Source organism: Natrix helvetica, assembly GCF_964273705.1.
Source record: "Natrix helvetica genome assembly, chromosome: 5".
Classification (NCBI taxonomy): Eukaryota; Metazoa; Chordata; class Lepidosauria; order Squamata; family Natricidae; genus Natrix; species Natrix helvetica.
This window is the reverse complement of record NC_138551.1, coordinates 25,221,213-25,237,081: the sequence shown is the minus strand read 5'-3', so window position 1 is coordinate 25,237,081 and position 15,869 is coordinate 25,221,213. Positions and strand designations below refer to the sequence as shown.

Here is a 15,869-nt window from a genome sequence, read left to right as displayed (position 1 = left end):
GAGAACTGACAAATGCCACCTCTGGCTGACCCCAGAATGGGCTGGGAATGGGGATTTTGCAGTAACCTTTCCTTGCCACACCCACCAAGCCACGCCCACAGAACCGGTAGTAAAATTTGAATTCCACCACTGCTTCCGTCCCTTTCCCAGTCATTGTAACTGGGAGTTCCAAGACCATTTCACCTACCATTTCAGCCACTTTAGTGATAAACCATTGATGGGCACTCTTGGTGTATGTTGGTTTGTTTATTATCTGTTCCATGCAACTTGTCAGATATTTGCTCAAATCATCTGTGACTTCAATGTTCCCACAATGTATTACTGGTAATTCATTTTCTTTCTTAAAAAAGAATGACAGAATACTAGTTTGAAAACATTATTTTTAATAAACCCATTTTGATATTACAAGTGCAGAATTGAATCACACATCACAAGACCCTCACTTGACACACCCACACCTTGAAGCCCTTATAAGCAGAAGAACATGGACATTGACATCCCCTAAACTCTGCTGAAGATGTTACCTAGCCTGGTAGCGGAAACCAACCCACAAGTTCAGAGAACGACCCTTCACCTTCAGAAACAAGTATATATCTACTACACTAAAACATGTTAGAAGTTGCATTTTGTAAGTCCATTTTACCAGCACCACTAAATTCCTAATCCCCCATCCTTTTTTTTTCCAAGTTCTAAAGCTTCCAAAAATCATGCTGCGAATATCAGAAGTAGAATGTCCTTTGAGTTTTGGCAGGAGAAAAAGAAAAAAGGAAACATACACAATCAACTGGAAAATTCTTATTTCTCATGCCATGCCGTTTTTCCTGGCTCTTTACAGTCCTTGATTGCTGACAAAATAACCTTTGAAAAGTTCAAGATATGCTGGATGTCAATTCTCGTACCCCATCCCTCAACCAGAATGTGTTTGTATGTAGGAAATTGTGAAAAACTCTTTTGATTTTATACTAAAACAATAAAGTTCACACTGAGATAGTTCACAAAGTGTGTTAGCATATGCCAAAGCATTATAATGACATTTGGAAGGCTGCCACATAGCTGTTGCCAGCTATGTGTACATGCACAGGCAATAGTTGCACTAGGTGACATTGTTGTGCATGCATATAACTTTCACATCAGCTGTTCATCAAATCAGCTGCCCATGCCTCCCTCAGCTATCGGCCTGAAGTTGTCTTTGGCTGTCCTAAAGCAGGGATTTCCCATTAAGCAGCCAGCAAGTCACAGTAGAATTGAGTACAATTCAGTACACTCAACCATTAGTTGTGTTGAAGATGCTCTCAGTGGACTGCTAGGGAACTGCTTCATGCTAGCACCTGTTGTCTCTTTTAAGCTAATGATGGCCTGCTTCTTCCTCTCTGGTCATCCAAGGCAGTATTGAGATTTCTTTGGAGCAGAGATGAGCTAGTTCTTTCAAACCAAGCTCTCCTTGCATACCAGCATGTATTTAACCGATCTTTAGCTTGGTTAGTAAAGCTAGTGGGCTTTCCATCCATTTCTTCATGAAATACCCCTCCTCCCCATTCATAGGATTTGTTGGGCTGCTTTTTAGCTATTGTTGTGCTGTTTTTGAAGCTTAACACTATTTTTAACTAAGGATCATATGGGCTATCTAGTCCCGCAGTCTGTTCTCACAGTGGCTAGCCAATAGCATAAGGAGGCCCACTAGTCTATGAGCATATGGCCTTCAGAGGCAATCATGCAGTCATCAAGGTTAATTAGCCATTGATTACCATGACGTCCATGAATTGATCCTATTGGTTTTTGAAAACAGCCAAGCTGGTAGCCAGCACCATACGTCATGGTAGCAAATTCCAAAGTGTGATTATATGGTAAGTAAAAGAATATTTCCTGATTCTTCAGTTCATTTAGGAAAACAGCTTCTCCTTGTCCACTTTATCCAGTGGCCCCAATGTCACAACCTTTTCTCACAGGGAAGCTGTTCCAGCCTCTTGATCATCTTAGTTGCCCTCCTCCGAATCTTCTCTACCTCTACTATGTTCCTTTTCAGATGTTGCGACTAAACTACATACGATATTCTTGCTATAATTTGTGTTCAGAACCTGCTAAACCACAGCTCATGGGGAAGAGCTGTCCGGTGGACCAGCAGAATGAAATGATGGCTTGTCCAACTCCCTTTAGGCCACTTATAAGATGCCATTTGGGCTGTCACATCTATGAATTAATCCAGATCTCTGAGCCAAGGACTACCTCACCTGTTAACTCTCCCAGGACAAGCAGCTGATCTCACATCATCGCTGCCACTGAGGGATTGTTTTGCTAGATGATGACACAAAGGTATCATCTCTGCACATGAAATGAATACACTGTCTCTGATGAAAAGAAGCCATTGGGATTGGGATTGTGAGTAAGAAAACCTGTGTTTAGTTTTCTGCTTGTTAACTGGTGGGAGGAAAGATGTGAGGAAGACACCTAGTTAATCAAGAAATGAAACTAGGACTTTTAGTCTCTGCTTATATTAGAGCAGTGTGCTAACCAGAGAGTTGTGTGCTAATATCTGTAGTGCTTAAATTTAACTTAATCTCCATACCAGCTTCATGACTCTGTAAAAGCCAATTCCTGCATCTCTTTCTAGTCCATTCTATCTGGCCTGAGAACGCTCCCATTGCTGTTTTGTGTTAAAAATCAGGAATGCAGAGAAATAAACTGTAGCTTAATAAATTGGATTATTTTTAAATCTCTTTCTTTTTTCCATCTAATAGTTTGCATTTTATAAATACATTTCATATTTTCTTTAAAAAAATCCTTAGAAAAAGCAAGTAAAAGACAAACCTAAATGATGTTTCCAAAATGTTTTTAAGTTGCAGAAGATAAGCTCTGGCAAGTTCCAAAGTAGACCTGGAAAACTCTGGATGGCAAGCTTCTCCTTTAGTTGATTGCTCTCAACGTTAGGACATTCCTCCTTAGTTCGAGTCTGCTTCTCTCTCTGCTTAGTTTTCATCTATTGTTTCTTGTCTTGCCTTTTGGTGCTTTGGAAAATAGTTTGATCCCCATCTTATTTAGGGATCATGTTATTTAGGGAAACAATCTATTTATTTTACTCTTAGAGTAATTGAATGGACAAGGATGTGTGCAAATCTCCTTTGAATGTATATTAATCTTAGCAAAGAAACAATTTAACTTTTCTCTCCCAAGAAGGATGCATTCAGAGCTAAAGAAAAAAATACCAGAGAATATTCTAATAAAGAGCTGGTTGGCCCTTGTTCACCACCGTTCTCCATAGATAGTCATTGGATGACTTTAGGCCAGTCACTCATCCTCAGTTCAAGACAAGGTGTTGGTGTGGGAAAAATAGCAGGATGGCATATTATGTATGGGGTCTTGAGCTCCTTTATAAAAGCAGGGATATAAAACACATTAATAAATAAGGGCTGATTTGGGGATGGCAATGTTACTTGCTGGTAATTGACACCATAAAGCATCAATGAGAATACATTCTAATTTGTTTTACTGAGGTAACCTGTTTTTCGGTTTCTCTTAGAGGAACCTCTAAAATGGGAAAGTTGTCTTCAAATTCAGTATTGTAAGCAAATTGTGTTTTTTTTCTATCTGATCTGTGCATGTGGGAGGTTGTCTGACATTTCAAGGCATCTCTCTTTTGGGTAAACACACCTCAACAGTACACAGAAGTAGATCAATAGCCATTCATCCTGCAGTGGCCTCAAGCCATTTTTCAAAAAGGGTTTCCCTTTAGGTTGCATCATTTTAGAAATTAGTAATTAACCATCTCCCAACCATTGAATCTGATTTTAGTGATTTGCGTGGTTGTTCTGCCGAAGGAAAAAGATCCCATCTTTTTTTTTTTTCCTCTGATTTTGACATTTCATTTGCGGTATATTAAAAAAAATCCAAGTCATCAAAACAACGTTTTTTGTATTTTCTTATGATGGCTGACTTTTAAAAAGTTCTTAGGATGTAAAAGTTACACCTTCATGTTTGACTTAAAGTCTAGTCATCAAGAAAAATGACTGCAGGAAAGATAGGATTAGACCTTTGTGGCAGTGCTTAAGTTTGCCTTTTTTTTTCCTTTCCTTTTTCCTTTTTAATGAGGACTAGAATATCTCCACTGTGAACTGCCTTCATAGAGCACCAAAAGATCACACTTGCGTCACGCCAATCTTTTTCTTTGTGCCTATAATATAATTGGCTGATTGTGCTAGCAACGCGCGAGCTGTTCTCCCCCTTCCTTTCCCCTCAGAACAGCCTTGGCTACCTATTATTAAGCCTTGTTGCTGGTTCCCTGAGAGGAACTGCTGTGCTCTACTGCTTCTTGCTAGCAAAGGCAGTGCCATTGCGCAGGTTGAAACACCAGAAGCAGCATCCATTTTAATCTGCAGGAAGCCTCTCTCTCTCTTCTTTAGACCCAGCAGGGTTTTCAGTTTGCAGCTTCGGTAAACAGTCTCGGCTCTTCAATCTGCTTTTCTGGATGATGCACTGAGATGGTACACCAGGAAAACTGTTCTTATCAGGTAAGGAAAAGGATCTCTTTTCCCCCTAATCTTCCATCGGAAGAAATAGAGAAGAGGCCTCCCCTTTTTTTTTTCAATGCAGCAAGTTGCTTCTTTTCAGCTTCTGCAAATCTGGGTAGCTTTTTTTTAAAAGCTTGTATTTTCTTCTCTTCTCAGTGCAGCTGCTAGGGGGTATGATGAGCAGGGAAGAAAATAATCCATATATTTCTTTAAGGTAGTCGGTTGTTAAGTATCTGTTGCTAAATCTGTATCTATGTGACTGCTTAGAGTGAAGGAAAACAACTCTGGACAAAATAATAATTAGTTCTGCTTCCTAATTGCATTAATTAGGATTGAAAAACTGATAGATTTCAGTTTATTCCATATAAGAGAGGCTGTTACTGGTTGCGTTGAGGATATTTTGAGAAAATGGTTAACTGGTGAAAAATAAATATTGTTAAAGTATATCTATTATAGGAGTTATACATTCCAGTTCTCCTTAGCTTTTCAGCAGCATCAGTATATGGGGGTTTTAAACTAGCAAGAAATACGCCGATAAGCTGCATCAAACATTTATTGTCATTTATCTTTAAAATCAAGATGCTGTGTTTTGATTATAGTGCTTACATTTACTTCTTAGTTACTACTGACCTCAGAAGAAAGAAGTTGCTTCTTTTCTAAAGAATATTAATACTGGTTTTCCTGTGAGCATTATAATACTTTGAAAATAAAACATATAAAATGTAGATAGCATGCAGTTTTGACAAATAATATTCTACCATTTTATATCTTTTTGTACAGGGATCTTTCAAGACTCCAATAGGAGTTATTGAGCTGTATTGTGTTTAGACACTGTATAATTGAAAGGTGGTATCAAGAATCAGTGATGTGAGAAATCTTATCATCGAAGCAATATAAAACACTAAACCAACTCAAATGTGTTTTCATTTCTAATCAGCATTTTCCTATGTTTACTTTACAATGGAATATTTCAACGGGTTTTTAGTAGATATATTAGTTTATATAGTGCTACTCTCTCTTCTTTAAAATGTATTTTATGTTTTCAGTTTGTTTAGACAAATGGGCAACTATAGAAGAAAAGTTGATATAGGACAATTCTGACATTATACTTTATTTTAAAAGATACGTTCCCGTATATAATAATTTAGATGAAAATCCAAGAAGGTAATGCTATCTAAGGACAGTGTAGGGATAAACAACAACAGGCTTTTTAATTTTTAATAAATGCCCCAGCTGTGTCACAAAGAATTATTATAGAGCCATACTTTGAATTCTGGTTGGTGTTAAAGGTCATATTTTATCTCTTTTGAAAAAGAGCTCAGTTCTTTAGCAAGTTTGATTAGCAGAAAGTACTCTGAGCAGCATCAGAGATACTAGAGTGAGCAGATTTTTCTATAGTTTGGAATTTAAACTCAGGGTGCCTGGCATGATGAAATTGGTATGGATTACAAATTGCAGGTTGACAGATAAAATCTTTGTAATAAACAAATTACTTTAAAAACAAAAAGAGGGTGCCACACCATTGTTAAGCAAAGGAAAAAACAGAAATTATATGTTAATTCGTATTTTTAACCCAACCGGGATACAGAATCTAGACTCTAGGGTCCAGTCAAAAAATAACATGATTAGATTCTCACAATGCAAGCAGTAAAAAGCTGCTTCTTTCATGAAGGGAAGGAAAATCTTAAAATCACTGCCATCTGTGGGTAGATAATAAATGCCTTGTTTGCATCATCTTTCTAGTTGCATTGAGTCACCTACCTATTAAAATATGGTGTGCCATCCTTTTTAGAGACAAGGTATTAAAATATTAGAATCTTCATTTATTTTTGATGTAGAACCAAAAATCACTAAGAACATTTCCACACTTTGATTTCCCTCCTTTTATCATCATAATCCATGAATTGTGACTTAATAGCCACAAGTGAAGAATCTAATGTTATCACCTATTTTCTTCAGTTTTGCCCTTTTCTAAGTGCCAAATAGACAAAAAATCTAGAAACGAGGGAGTTCTGTATGAGGTTCACAGCTGATGACGTTTTACGCTGTTTAAACAAGCCAGGATTAGTAAACCAGCTTTGAATCTGAATCTTGCTATTGGCTTGTAAACCATTAGCCTAGGTTATTTTTTTCATTGAAAATTCTCCCTCTTCAGACAGAGAGGTTAAAAAAAAAGTCTACAAATGAATTGCTTATGCTAATTCTGATTTATAAGCAAGGATTCGTGGTTTTCTTTGGGATTTTTTTTAAAGAATGTGAAATTAAAGACAGAAAAACAAAACCATCTCCACTTTGTTTACAAGATTGTTCTCGTTGCACAGAAGCCCCCTCGGCATTCTTGGAATGAAAAAGAATAAAATAAAAAATGGTAGAAGGGCTGCAACCCAGTTTTTTTGTTTGATGTCTGCTTTTCCAGAAAAAAAAAAAAGATAAGGGAAGCACAGGGCTACAATGGATATTGGAGAGCAGAACTCAGTCATTTTACTTCTGGTACATGTCTTACGTCAGTCTGATTACCATGGCACTCATTTTGCAAACAACCACCTCCACCCCAGGGAAGCCATTTTGTATGAGCATCTATGAAATACTTGCAATGTTCAAAATGCCTTCACAGACCCCCATATAGCTTCTCTAACCAGGGATTCATACAACCATGAAAAGAGGAAATACGAGTACTAGGCTAAACCAACAGGAAAGCAATGCTTCAAACATACCTAGTACGTGTAGTAGAATAGATTTGAGTTGTTCTTTTGAACATTAGAACCAGTTGTGTAGGTACAGTAGCTCCAAGATGTATTTGCTGGAAATGAACACTTTAAAGTCATCTGTTGAATTTTTGTTTCAATTTGTCTGCTTTTGGCAAGCAGAGAGGAGAGAAGAGATCAATATCAGTGCATAAATAAATAAATAGGAGGAGAAAGGACCATTAGATATGTTCACCACTTTGAGTTATTTATAAAAACAAAGGAAGACAGGATAAAAAAATATTTAAAATGGATAAATAAAATGAGGATTCTTATGTGCTTTCATATTTAAAATGTAATATTTTTTTTGTTTAGGAGTGTTGCTTCTGCACTCCTTGAATTTTGAATATGTTGTTTAGCAGAACTAGATATTTAGAGGCTCTGTGTCTTGATACATCACTTCTAGTACAAATTTATCTATCAATAAAGAATCTAGATTTCTGGACCAGTTTGCCAGTCAGTTTGCAAAATCACTATACTATTAGTGATATTATTATGGTCTATGAGTGATCATTACTATACATAATCTATACATAATTCATTTATCTGTGGTGCCTTTAATGTAAGGGAGAAGGGCGATGCTGTTGTCCTGTTCTGTGTCTCGGTTCTTGGGGGGAGTCTCCCGTTGGATTAGGTTGGTAATTGTTTTTCTTTGGAATCCGTTGGAGATTAATACATTTGTGAAAGTGTATAATTCAGTTTTCACATGGAACATTTTGAAACTAACGCCTTAGATAAATCTGAACACAAACCCAAACTCTGGCTTAGATATGTTGAGGACACTTTCGTGATTTGGCCACACGGGAAAGAAAAACTGAACATCTTCCTCACACATCTCAACAGCCTACACCCCAAAATATAATTCACTATGGAAATAGAAGCAAACAACCAATTTCCCTTTCTGGATGTCCTAATCTACAAAAAAACCAATGGCTCCCTCGGGCACACCATCTACCAGAAAAACACACACACAAACCGCTACTTAAACGCACAATGCCATCACCACCCTGTACAGATCAACTCTGTAGCCAAGACCCTCATCTCCAGAACCAAATGCCTAGCTGACAAAGACCACCTGAAAATTGAATTACATACTCTCACAAACCTATTAATCTCCAACGGATTCCAAAGAAAAACAATTACCAACCTAATCCAAAGGGAGACTCCCCCCAAGAACTGAGACACAGAACAGGACAACGGCATCACCCTCCTCCCTTACATCAAAGGCACCACAGATAAAATCAGCAAAATTCTCCACAAACACAATAGCAAGACAGCCTTCAACACTGACCAAAAAATAGCCAACATCTTAAGAAACCCCAAAGACAAAATCCAGCTAGAAAACCAAGGAGTCTATGAAATACCATGCAAAATCTGTCCTGCAGCATACATAGGACAAACGAACAGGAGAATAAATGCACGCATCACAGAACCCAAGAACGCAGTAAGAAAAAAAGAAAAAACTTCCTTCCTTTTCCAGCACCTTAAAGCTACAGGATATGAAATTAATTTTGAAGGAACCAAATTAATCTCCAAAACTGAACACTTCAACAAGAGAATAATTATGGAAGCTATCGAAATATAGAAATGCCCCCACAACATGAATAAATGTGATGATACCTCCCACCTATCAGACAACTGGAAACCAGCCCTAGTCAACAAACGAGCCCCACCCACCAGCCAGGCCATTACAACACAAAACAACAATGGACACACAGCCAGCACCAATCAGCACCAATCTACCAATCATGATACAACCACACAGCCTATCAATCCACTTACTGAAACAATGCCACACATCCCCACCAAGATTTATAGAAAGACAGCAGCTCCGACCACATTTTAATCCGAAAACACCAGCCTGAAGATGGCTAGTGAGACCTCACCGAAACGTTGCCAAGACAATCTCAATCTTACATGGGAAAAGACCCGAACACAACAAGACCATATATGTATACACACACACACACACACATATATATACACACACACACACACACACACACACACACACACACACATATATATATATATATATATATATATATATATATATATATATATATATCGCTCTGTGTGTGTGTTCCAGCATAACTCTGGAACGCCTCGAACAATTTCAACCAAACTTGGTACACAGATGACTTATCCTCTGGAAACAAATACTGTAGGGATAAGATACCCCTAACACCACTCAGGGTGTGAGTTTTGTTACAATACAGCCTGTTGTGCCTTAAAATGGCTTCTACTGTATTGTCGTAAATGGCTTCTACTGTACAGTGCAGTGGAGTTGCCATGCTAATGGCTTCTCAGTATTCTACAAGGGGGGGTCCCTCTGGTAAGGGGGAAAATCCAACGTTAGAAATAACATTTGGTCCTGACATTTTCCCCCTATAAATAAATACCTGGGCAATGCCGGGTTATTAACACTGGTTGTTTATAAACAAACATTCCCTTCCTAAACTCTACAAGGGGAGGGATGAGTGAAAGTTGTGGTTGTCATATGCATTATGATTCTGCTCCCAACCATTTCTAATGCCCAGTCCACTACTTCAATCCTGATCTCCTGTAAGCTAGAAAGGCTAGATTGAATTTATGCACATCCATGCCAAACTGCATGACAGCTTGCCCAATGTGTAAACCTGGGGCCAAAGTTTCAAAATTATCTTGTAGGCGCTAGAAAAAATGGGTTAAATTGAGCCAGTAATTTTAGATGACCCTAAAATCAACATTCAATTCTAGACTGCATCAACAAAAATATAACTCTAGTTTCAGTCTATTTGGTTAAATCTCATCTCAGTTGGTTCCCAATCTGGATTCACACATTAAGAACGATTCAGAGAAATTGGATTAGATTCAAAGAAGCACAGGGATGACGATCAAGGTATCAACAATTAAATTTTCTAAGAAGTTGCTATTGCACTGAATATTTTCTTAGAACGGTGCTTTCTAACAATTGCTAGGATGAACTTTTACCATTCTTATCCACTCTGACATTTTCATGGCTGTTCTCCAATCTGTTACATTGTCACAACAGATTCAGAATCCATTAGTGTATGACTGATGATATGTAGGAATGCCCCAGTGTTACACTGAAGATAATTTTGAAATTTATCAGTTTACTTGGGTTTTCACACACATAAACATTCATAGAAGTATTCTCAAATATAGATATCTTGGTATTTTAAGCTGAGTCCAGATCATTTATGGCCTTGTTGCCAATGTAGTATTTTGTTTTCATTTATTTTAAATTCCGGGTCTTTAAATATTTTTAATATTATGTCATAGAAGGAAGGAAGGAAGGAAGGAAGGAATTAATTTAATTCTCTCCATTGTCAAAGTAGGCTATATATTCCTAGTCTTCATTCTCGTAAATTGACCAAATTTATTGAGAAAACTTTGGTGAGAGACTTTGTTCAAAGATGTTTGGAAGTAATAAGCTTTGAGCACCAATGAGGCTTTGAAGCAAAACATATTATCTACATACTTGAAGGATTCCCCTGATATTGTAGCAGGAAATGCCTCGTTGAAGCCACTTACAAATGTTTCCCTAATGTAAACCAAACAGATCAAAAATGAGCAGCATACATGAAGGCTGTTTTTTTTTTTTAATATGAACAAACCATGCACCGATTCTCACTATTGAAATGGGTTTACAAGGATTGAATAAAAATTAATAAAGCCAACAGAAGGCACTAGCTCCCTTGTTTCCCTGAAAATAAGACCTCCCCGGATTATAAACCCAATCGGGCTTTTGAGTGGATGTGTTAAAATAAGCCCTTCCCAAAAATATTGCAACACAGCAGCAGCCATAAGGTAATAAATCTCGCTGCCTTCTGCACCTCAAAAATAATAAGACACCCCCGAAAATAAGGCCAAGCACTTATTTCGGGGGTCAAAAGAAAATAAGACCGTCTTATTTTCGAGGAAACGCGGTATTACATGTTCTTTAACACCTGTGGTTTTTTTCTGTTTTGCTAGTGGGAATCTTATATAAGAAAGTATGTTGTTACTTTATTGTTTGTTTGTTTGTTTATAAAACGTATTGGCCGCCCATCTTATCTCATGGTAACTCTGGGAAGCTTACAGTCCTAAGTCTGCTCTAAGCAACATGCCATGATTGATCTTTTTTTTTTAACTGTGCTAGAAGTCACTTCCTCTAACAGTTCATTGATAAATGCAAGTTGCTTATAGAAATGAGTGTGTTGATAGGAGTACTCTACATCACTGGGTAAAAATGTAAAAGATGATAAACAGGAAGCTCTGATTAGTGTGATCAAGAAAGACTTGGGACAATCTGTGACAATAAGAAACATGATTTACATCACAAAATTTAATGAATCTACGAAGGACAATAAATGACCCACTTAAAAGGAAACTCCTATCCAGCTTGGCATTTCACAGTAAAATGTGGGTCACATTATTGATATATTTCAATATCAGAAGGTTTCTTTGCATTTCAACAACGGGGATGAAAAATTTTAAGAGCTGAGTTTTTTGTTATACTCCAAAAATAAAGGAATTGCTTCTGAATGTGCCATGTCCTCATTATATACCCAATTTCCAAAATGAATTGAGTAGGTCATAGCAGTCTAGAAAGCTATTGGGTTGGAACAGAATGATATTGAGGATATAATTTGGAATCAAAAGGTTTTGTGAGATGGAAGATTGGACATCTTAAAGGATCCTGGAAAAGGGTAAAATTCATTGGAAAATATTTCTAAAGAATTGTGTTTAAGATTATATTTTTAAATTTTGCTATCTATGTCAGCACTGTCAAAGTCCCGGCCCATGGGCTAGGTGCATCACTCACTAGCCACACCCCTGATCTATGTTGTTTGTAGGCATAGAAGTTCATTTGTGATGCAAGGATATCCAATTATCACACATTGTTCTCACAGAAAAGTACACAATTTTCTCCTATTGTTACATTGCTTAAATGCAAAAAAGTATATGATATATTTTTTAAGTTGTCAGCAGTACCTTAGGAAGATTTCTTCGTACAGTATTTTAATATTCTTAGCAAATAAAACTTTAAAATCTCCACCTTCGTAAATGAATAGATTTTTCTCACAAAATGACTAGATTTATCTTTTGTTTGCCTGGTAATTCAACAGGAAAAAGGGAAGAATTAATTTTAGTAACACTAGGAAATGACTGAGTCAGCTGTGAAGATGGGAGCCATAAAAAAAGTAAAGCATATTAACATAATTCCTATGTGCAGAAAAGTAATTACACAGAAGCCTATAAGAAAAATAATTGAATTTAGCTTGCCCGGCATACTAATGCATGTCTTCTTCTTTTAAACTTTTGAATAGTACATACTAGAGGTTTTAAGTCTTTTACAATTGATGTAAATGTATTGTAGGATTAAATATTTTCTGTGTATTTAATAGATTGAAAGGGAAATGTTAATAGTAGTTTTACTGATATTCTTGTACATAGAATTCATAGCACAATTAATTTTATTTTACTAAGTGAGTCATCCACATTATTTAATAGTTTTACACATTGCAATGGAAGGTCTAAATATATATATAAGTAGATATCTAAAGCAATATTTGCATATTTGAAATCTCAACTGCATTGGAATTTAGAAAATACTAAAATTGTATCCTCTTTTTTTCTTTATTTTTTTCCCATTATTATTCTGTATATTTTCTCTTGTGACTTATTAGGTCTAGCAGATTAAATACCAGGAACATTATATTCAAATTTTCTGAAAATCATGACTAACCATTACAGGCATATGCCTTGGTAATTATTTGACTTGATCATTTCATCCGTTCCTTTAAGTGTAACAGAAGGACGAGCAGGAAGGTTTTGAACAAATGGATCATAGCATTTTGTTGATCCTAATTTTCTGTCACTAATCTTAACTACATTTTCTTTGGAAAAGGTAGATTTTAAACCGCGGGCAATAGAAATAGCTTCTTAAAGAAACAAGTTTGGGTTGACTTCAAGCAAAACATCAGTCTACAGATAATCCAAAATGGATGGAAACTTTTCTGAATTTCAATTCAGTCATGCCAGAAACTAAGTTGGCCTTGAGCTAAATCCAGTAATATATTGAATGCAGCTTACTGTATATCCAATTGCAATCATAATTATTCAATGACAGTAAAAGCCTTCATGGAACAAGGAGGATGTCTAAATATCCATCATTGAAACTACATTTGCCAACTGATACCATATTCTAGATGTGTTTGGACTATAATTTCCAGCTAGAAGTTCTGCCAACACATCTAAACAATGGTAACTTGGAAAAGGACTAATGTCTTTTTGTGTAAACTGTCTAAGGAAACATCTCATAGCGAATGGTGAAGAATAATGTTCTTCAGAAGTAGCTGAATTTTCACTGCTGATTATAGGTTCTGGATATGGTGGCTTTGCAGTATCAGGAATCACATTCCCAAACCTGGTTTGAAGCAAAATACTCTTATAGTATCTCATGTGTAAGCTGTGATAAGTCTCCCTACCCTTCCAATAAAAGATAACAGCATGAAAGGGCCTTCCTCAATTAAATAATTGTCAAGGTTGTTGAGACATCTCTCAAACATTAAGTGACAAAACTGTACCGATAATTTGAATCATAAATGACACTTGTTTATTGATACTTGTAGATAACTTTTTAAATAATATCCTATTGCTTATTGTAACAGAAAAGCATTGAAAATTCTTATGCTTTTTGGCAGTTGCCTCAATCAAAAAGTAATTCTTTTGCAATAATTGATTTTGACTGATTTATTGGGATGAAAGAGATAGGGTTACAAGAATTTGAGAAAATGGGTGATTTCCCAGTTAGAACAGTGACCCTTTTTTTAACCTTCTTTCTAACAATTTCCTGTGATCCATCAACAAAGCAGGTATTTTCACTAATAATGGAAAAGCTTGCAGCTGTTAATATGACCATCTCCTGAAATTTTATCAGCATGAGAAGTCACAGTTATAATTGTGCCCCTCAATTTGCAGTGAATTTGATAGTTCAATGTTGTTGGCAATTGTTTTAGCACCTTTTTTTTTAAAAAAAAGGGGGGGGTGCTAATAGGCCCCATGTGGCCTCTAGGCCAAAGGGCTGCCAAAGTCTATAAAATGATTTTTTTTAAAAACTAATAACTAGATTTGTCTCAAGGTGACTTACCCCACATCACTTTACCCAGATTCTTCATGCTGGTGCAATGTAATTCACTCACATTTTGAGCATGATACTTAATTTGAAACAGAGTTTCTCTCACAGGCAGTTCTGCTTTGGTTATCTTCTGTTTTGGAATCTTAAGGGTAATTTAAAGTTAAGTTTGCACAAGATCAAAAGTGAAATGAAGAGCTACTATTATGAAATTAACTAACAGCAGTACATCAAAGTGGGATGCCTCAAAGTTTTGTGGGAAAGCCAAACCAACTCCAGATGTCCAGTCGGAGAGGCTGTGAAGAATGTCAAAACATATCCAAAATGTTTGCTCAAGCAGACTAACGAAAATCCCAAGCACTGCAGGAACTGGCACCTGTTCATTCCAGAGGACTTTGTCTCTGTGAATTGATTGTTCTTTGCAATCAAACAGTAATGTTTCCAGGGTGCAGCTGAATTTCAGAAATGTCTCTTTTACTACTACTTTAGGGGGGGGGGAAATATTTTGAACAACTCCCTGAACCAAGGACTTATATACCCTAGAACGGTGGTCTCCAACCTTGGCAACTTTAAGACTTGTGGACTTGTTGCCAAGGTTGGAGACCCCTACTCTAGTTCTAGAGGGAAGATTGTCTAAGACAGGGGTGTCCAAACTTGGGAACTTTAAGACTTGTGGACTTCAACTCCCAGAATTCTCCAGCCAGCCATCCTGGCTGGGGAATTCTGGGAGTTGAAGTCCACAAGTCTTAAAGTTCCCAAGTTTGGACACCCCTTGTCTAAGAAATATAGGTATTGCAGTATCCCCATGGGCACATGATCCAAATTCAGATGCTTGGCAACTGACTCATATTTATGACGCTTGCAGTGTCCTGAGGTCATGTGATCACCTCTTCTAATCTTCTGATATGCAAAGTCAATAGGGAAGCCAGATTCACTTAACAACTGTGTTGCTAGCTAAACAACTGCAGCGATTCAGGTAACAACTGTGGCAAGAAAGGTCTGAAAACGGGGCCAAAAAAAATCACATAGCAACAGAAATTATGGACTCGGTTGTGGTTGTAAATCGAGGAGTACCTTCTGCAGTAGAAAATTTTCTGTTAGCTGGAGAGGCAGATTTGATAGTTCTTTTATGCTAGTAATTTTCTAAGATTATCAGTCATAGCTACCCATCAAAAGTGGGCTTTCAAAACAGAGGGAAAGGAAAAGAATCAAAGGAGAACAAACAAGCACCTTCATTAGTGCAGAAATCTTGCCTTAGGCATGGAAGCTGACTTCAGACTGATTGCTCTCCCTCTGCTCACTCCACCTCACCACCTTGCTGTGGAAACATTGGAGGAGAGACTAGTACATACGTCACCTTGAGATCTAAAAAATAAAGGCAGGATCTAATAACTGACCACTGTCTGAGGAAATAAACAAGATTTTTTTTCTAGATAAGAACATTTCAGGCAACTAAAAAAACAACAACTAAGAGATAAGCCTCAGCACTCCTGAAGATAA

At 36.9% G+C, this 15,869-nt stretch overlaps 1 protein-coding gene across 6 annotated transcripts in view; it reads left to right on the top strand.

Moving 5' to 3' along the window:
• Positions 1-15,869, top strand: part of LOC309393489 (schwannomin-interacting protein 1) — a 344,932-nt gene that overhangs the window by 294,021 nt on the left and 35,042 nt on the right. Inside the window, exon 1 of one of the 6 annotated variants that reach the window (XM_081955770.1) lies at positions 4,248-4,502. The exons of 4 other annotated variants lie outside the window; for them this stretch is intronic. In XM_081955770.1, the coding sequence (XP_081811896.1) occupies positions 4,473-4,502 (30 nt within the window). In that variant the 5' untranslated portion in view covers positions 4,248-4,472. Of the gene's footprint in view, positions 1-4,247; positions 4,503-15,869 lie in introns of those variants that run through there. One more of the 6 variants, XM_081955772.1, reaches the window with a different exon arrangement.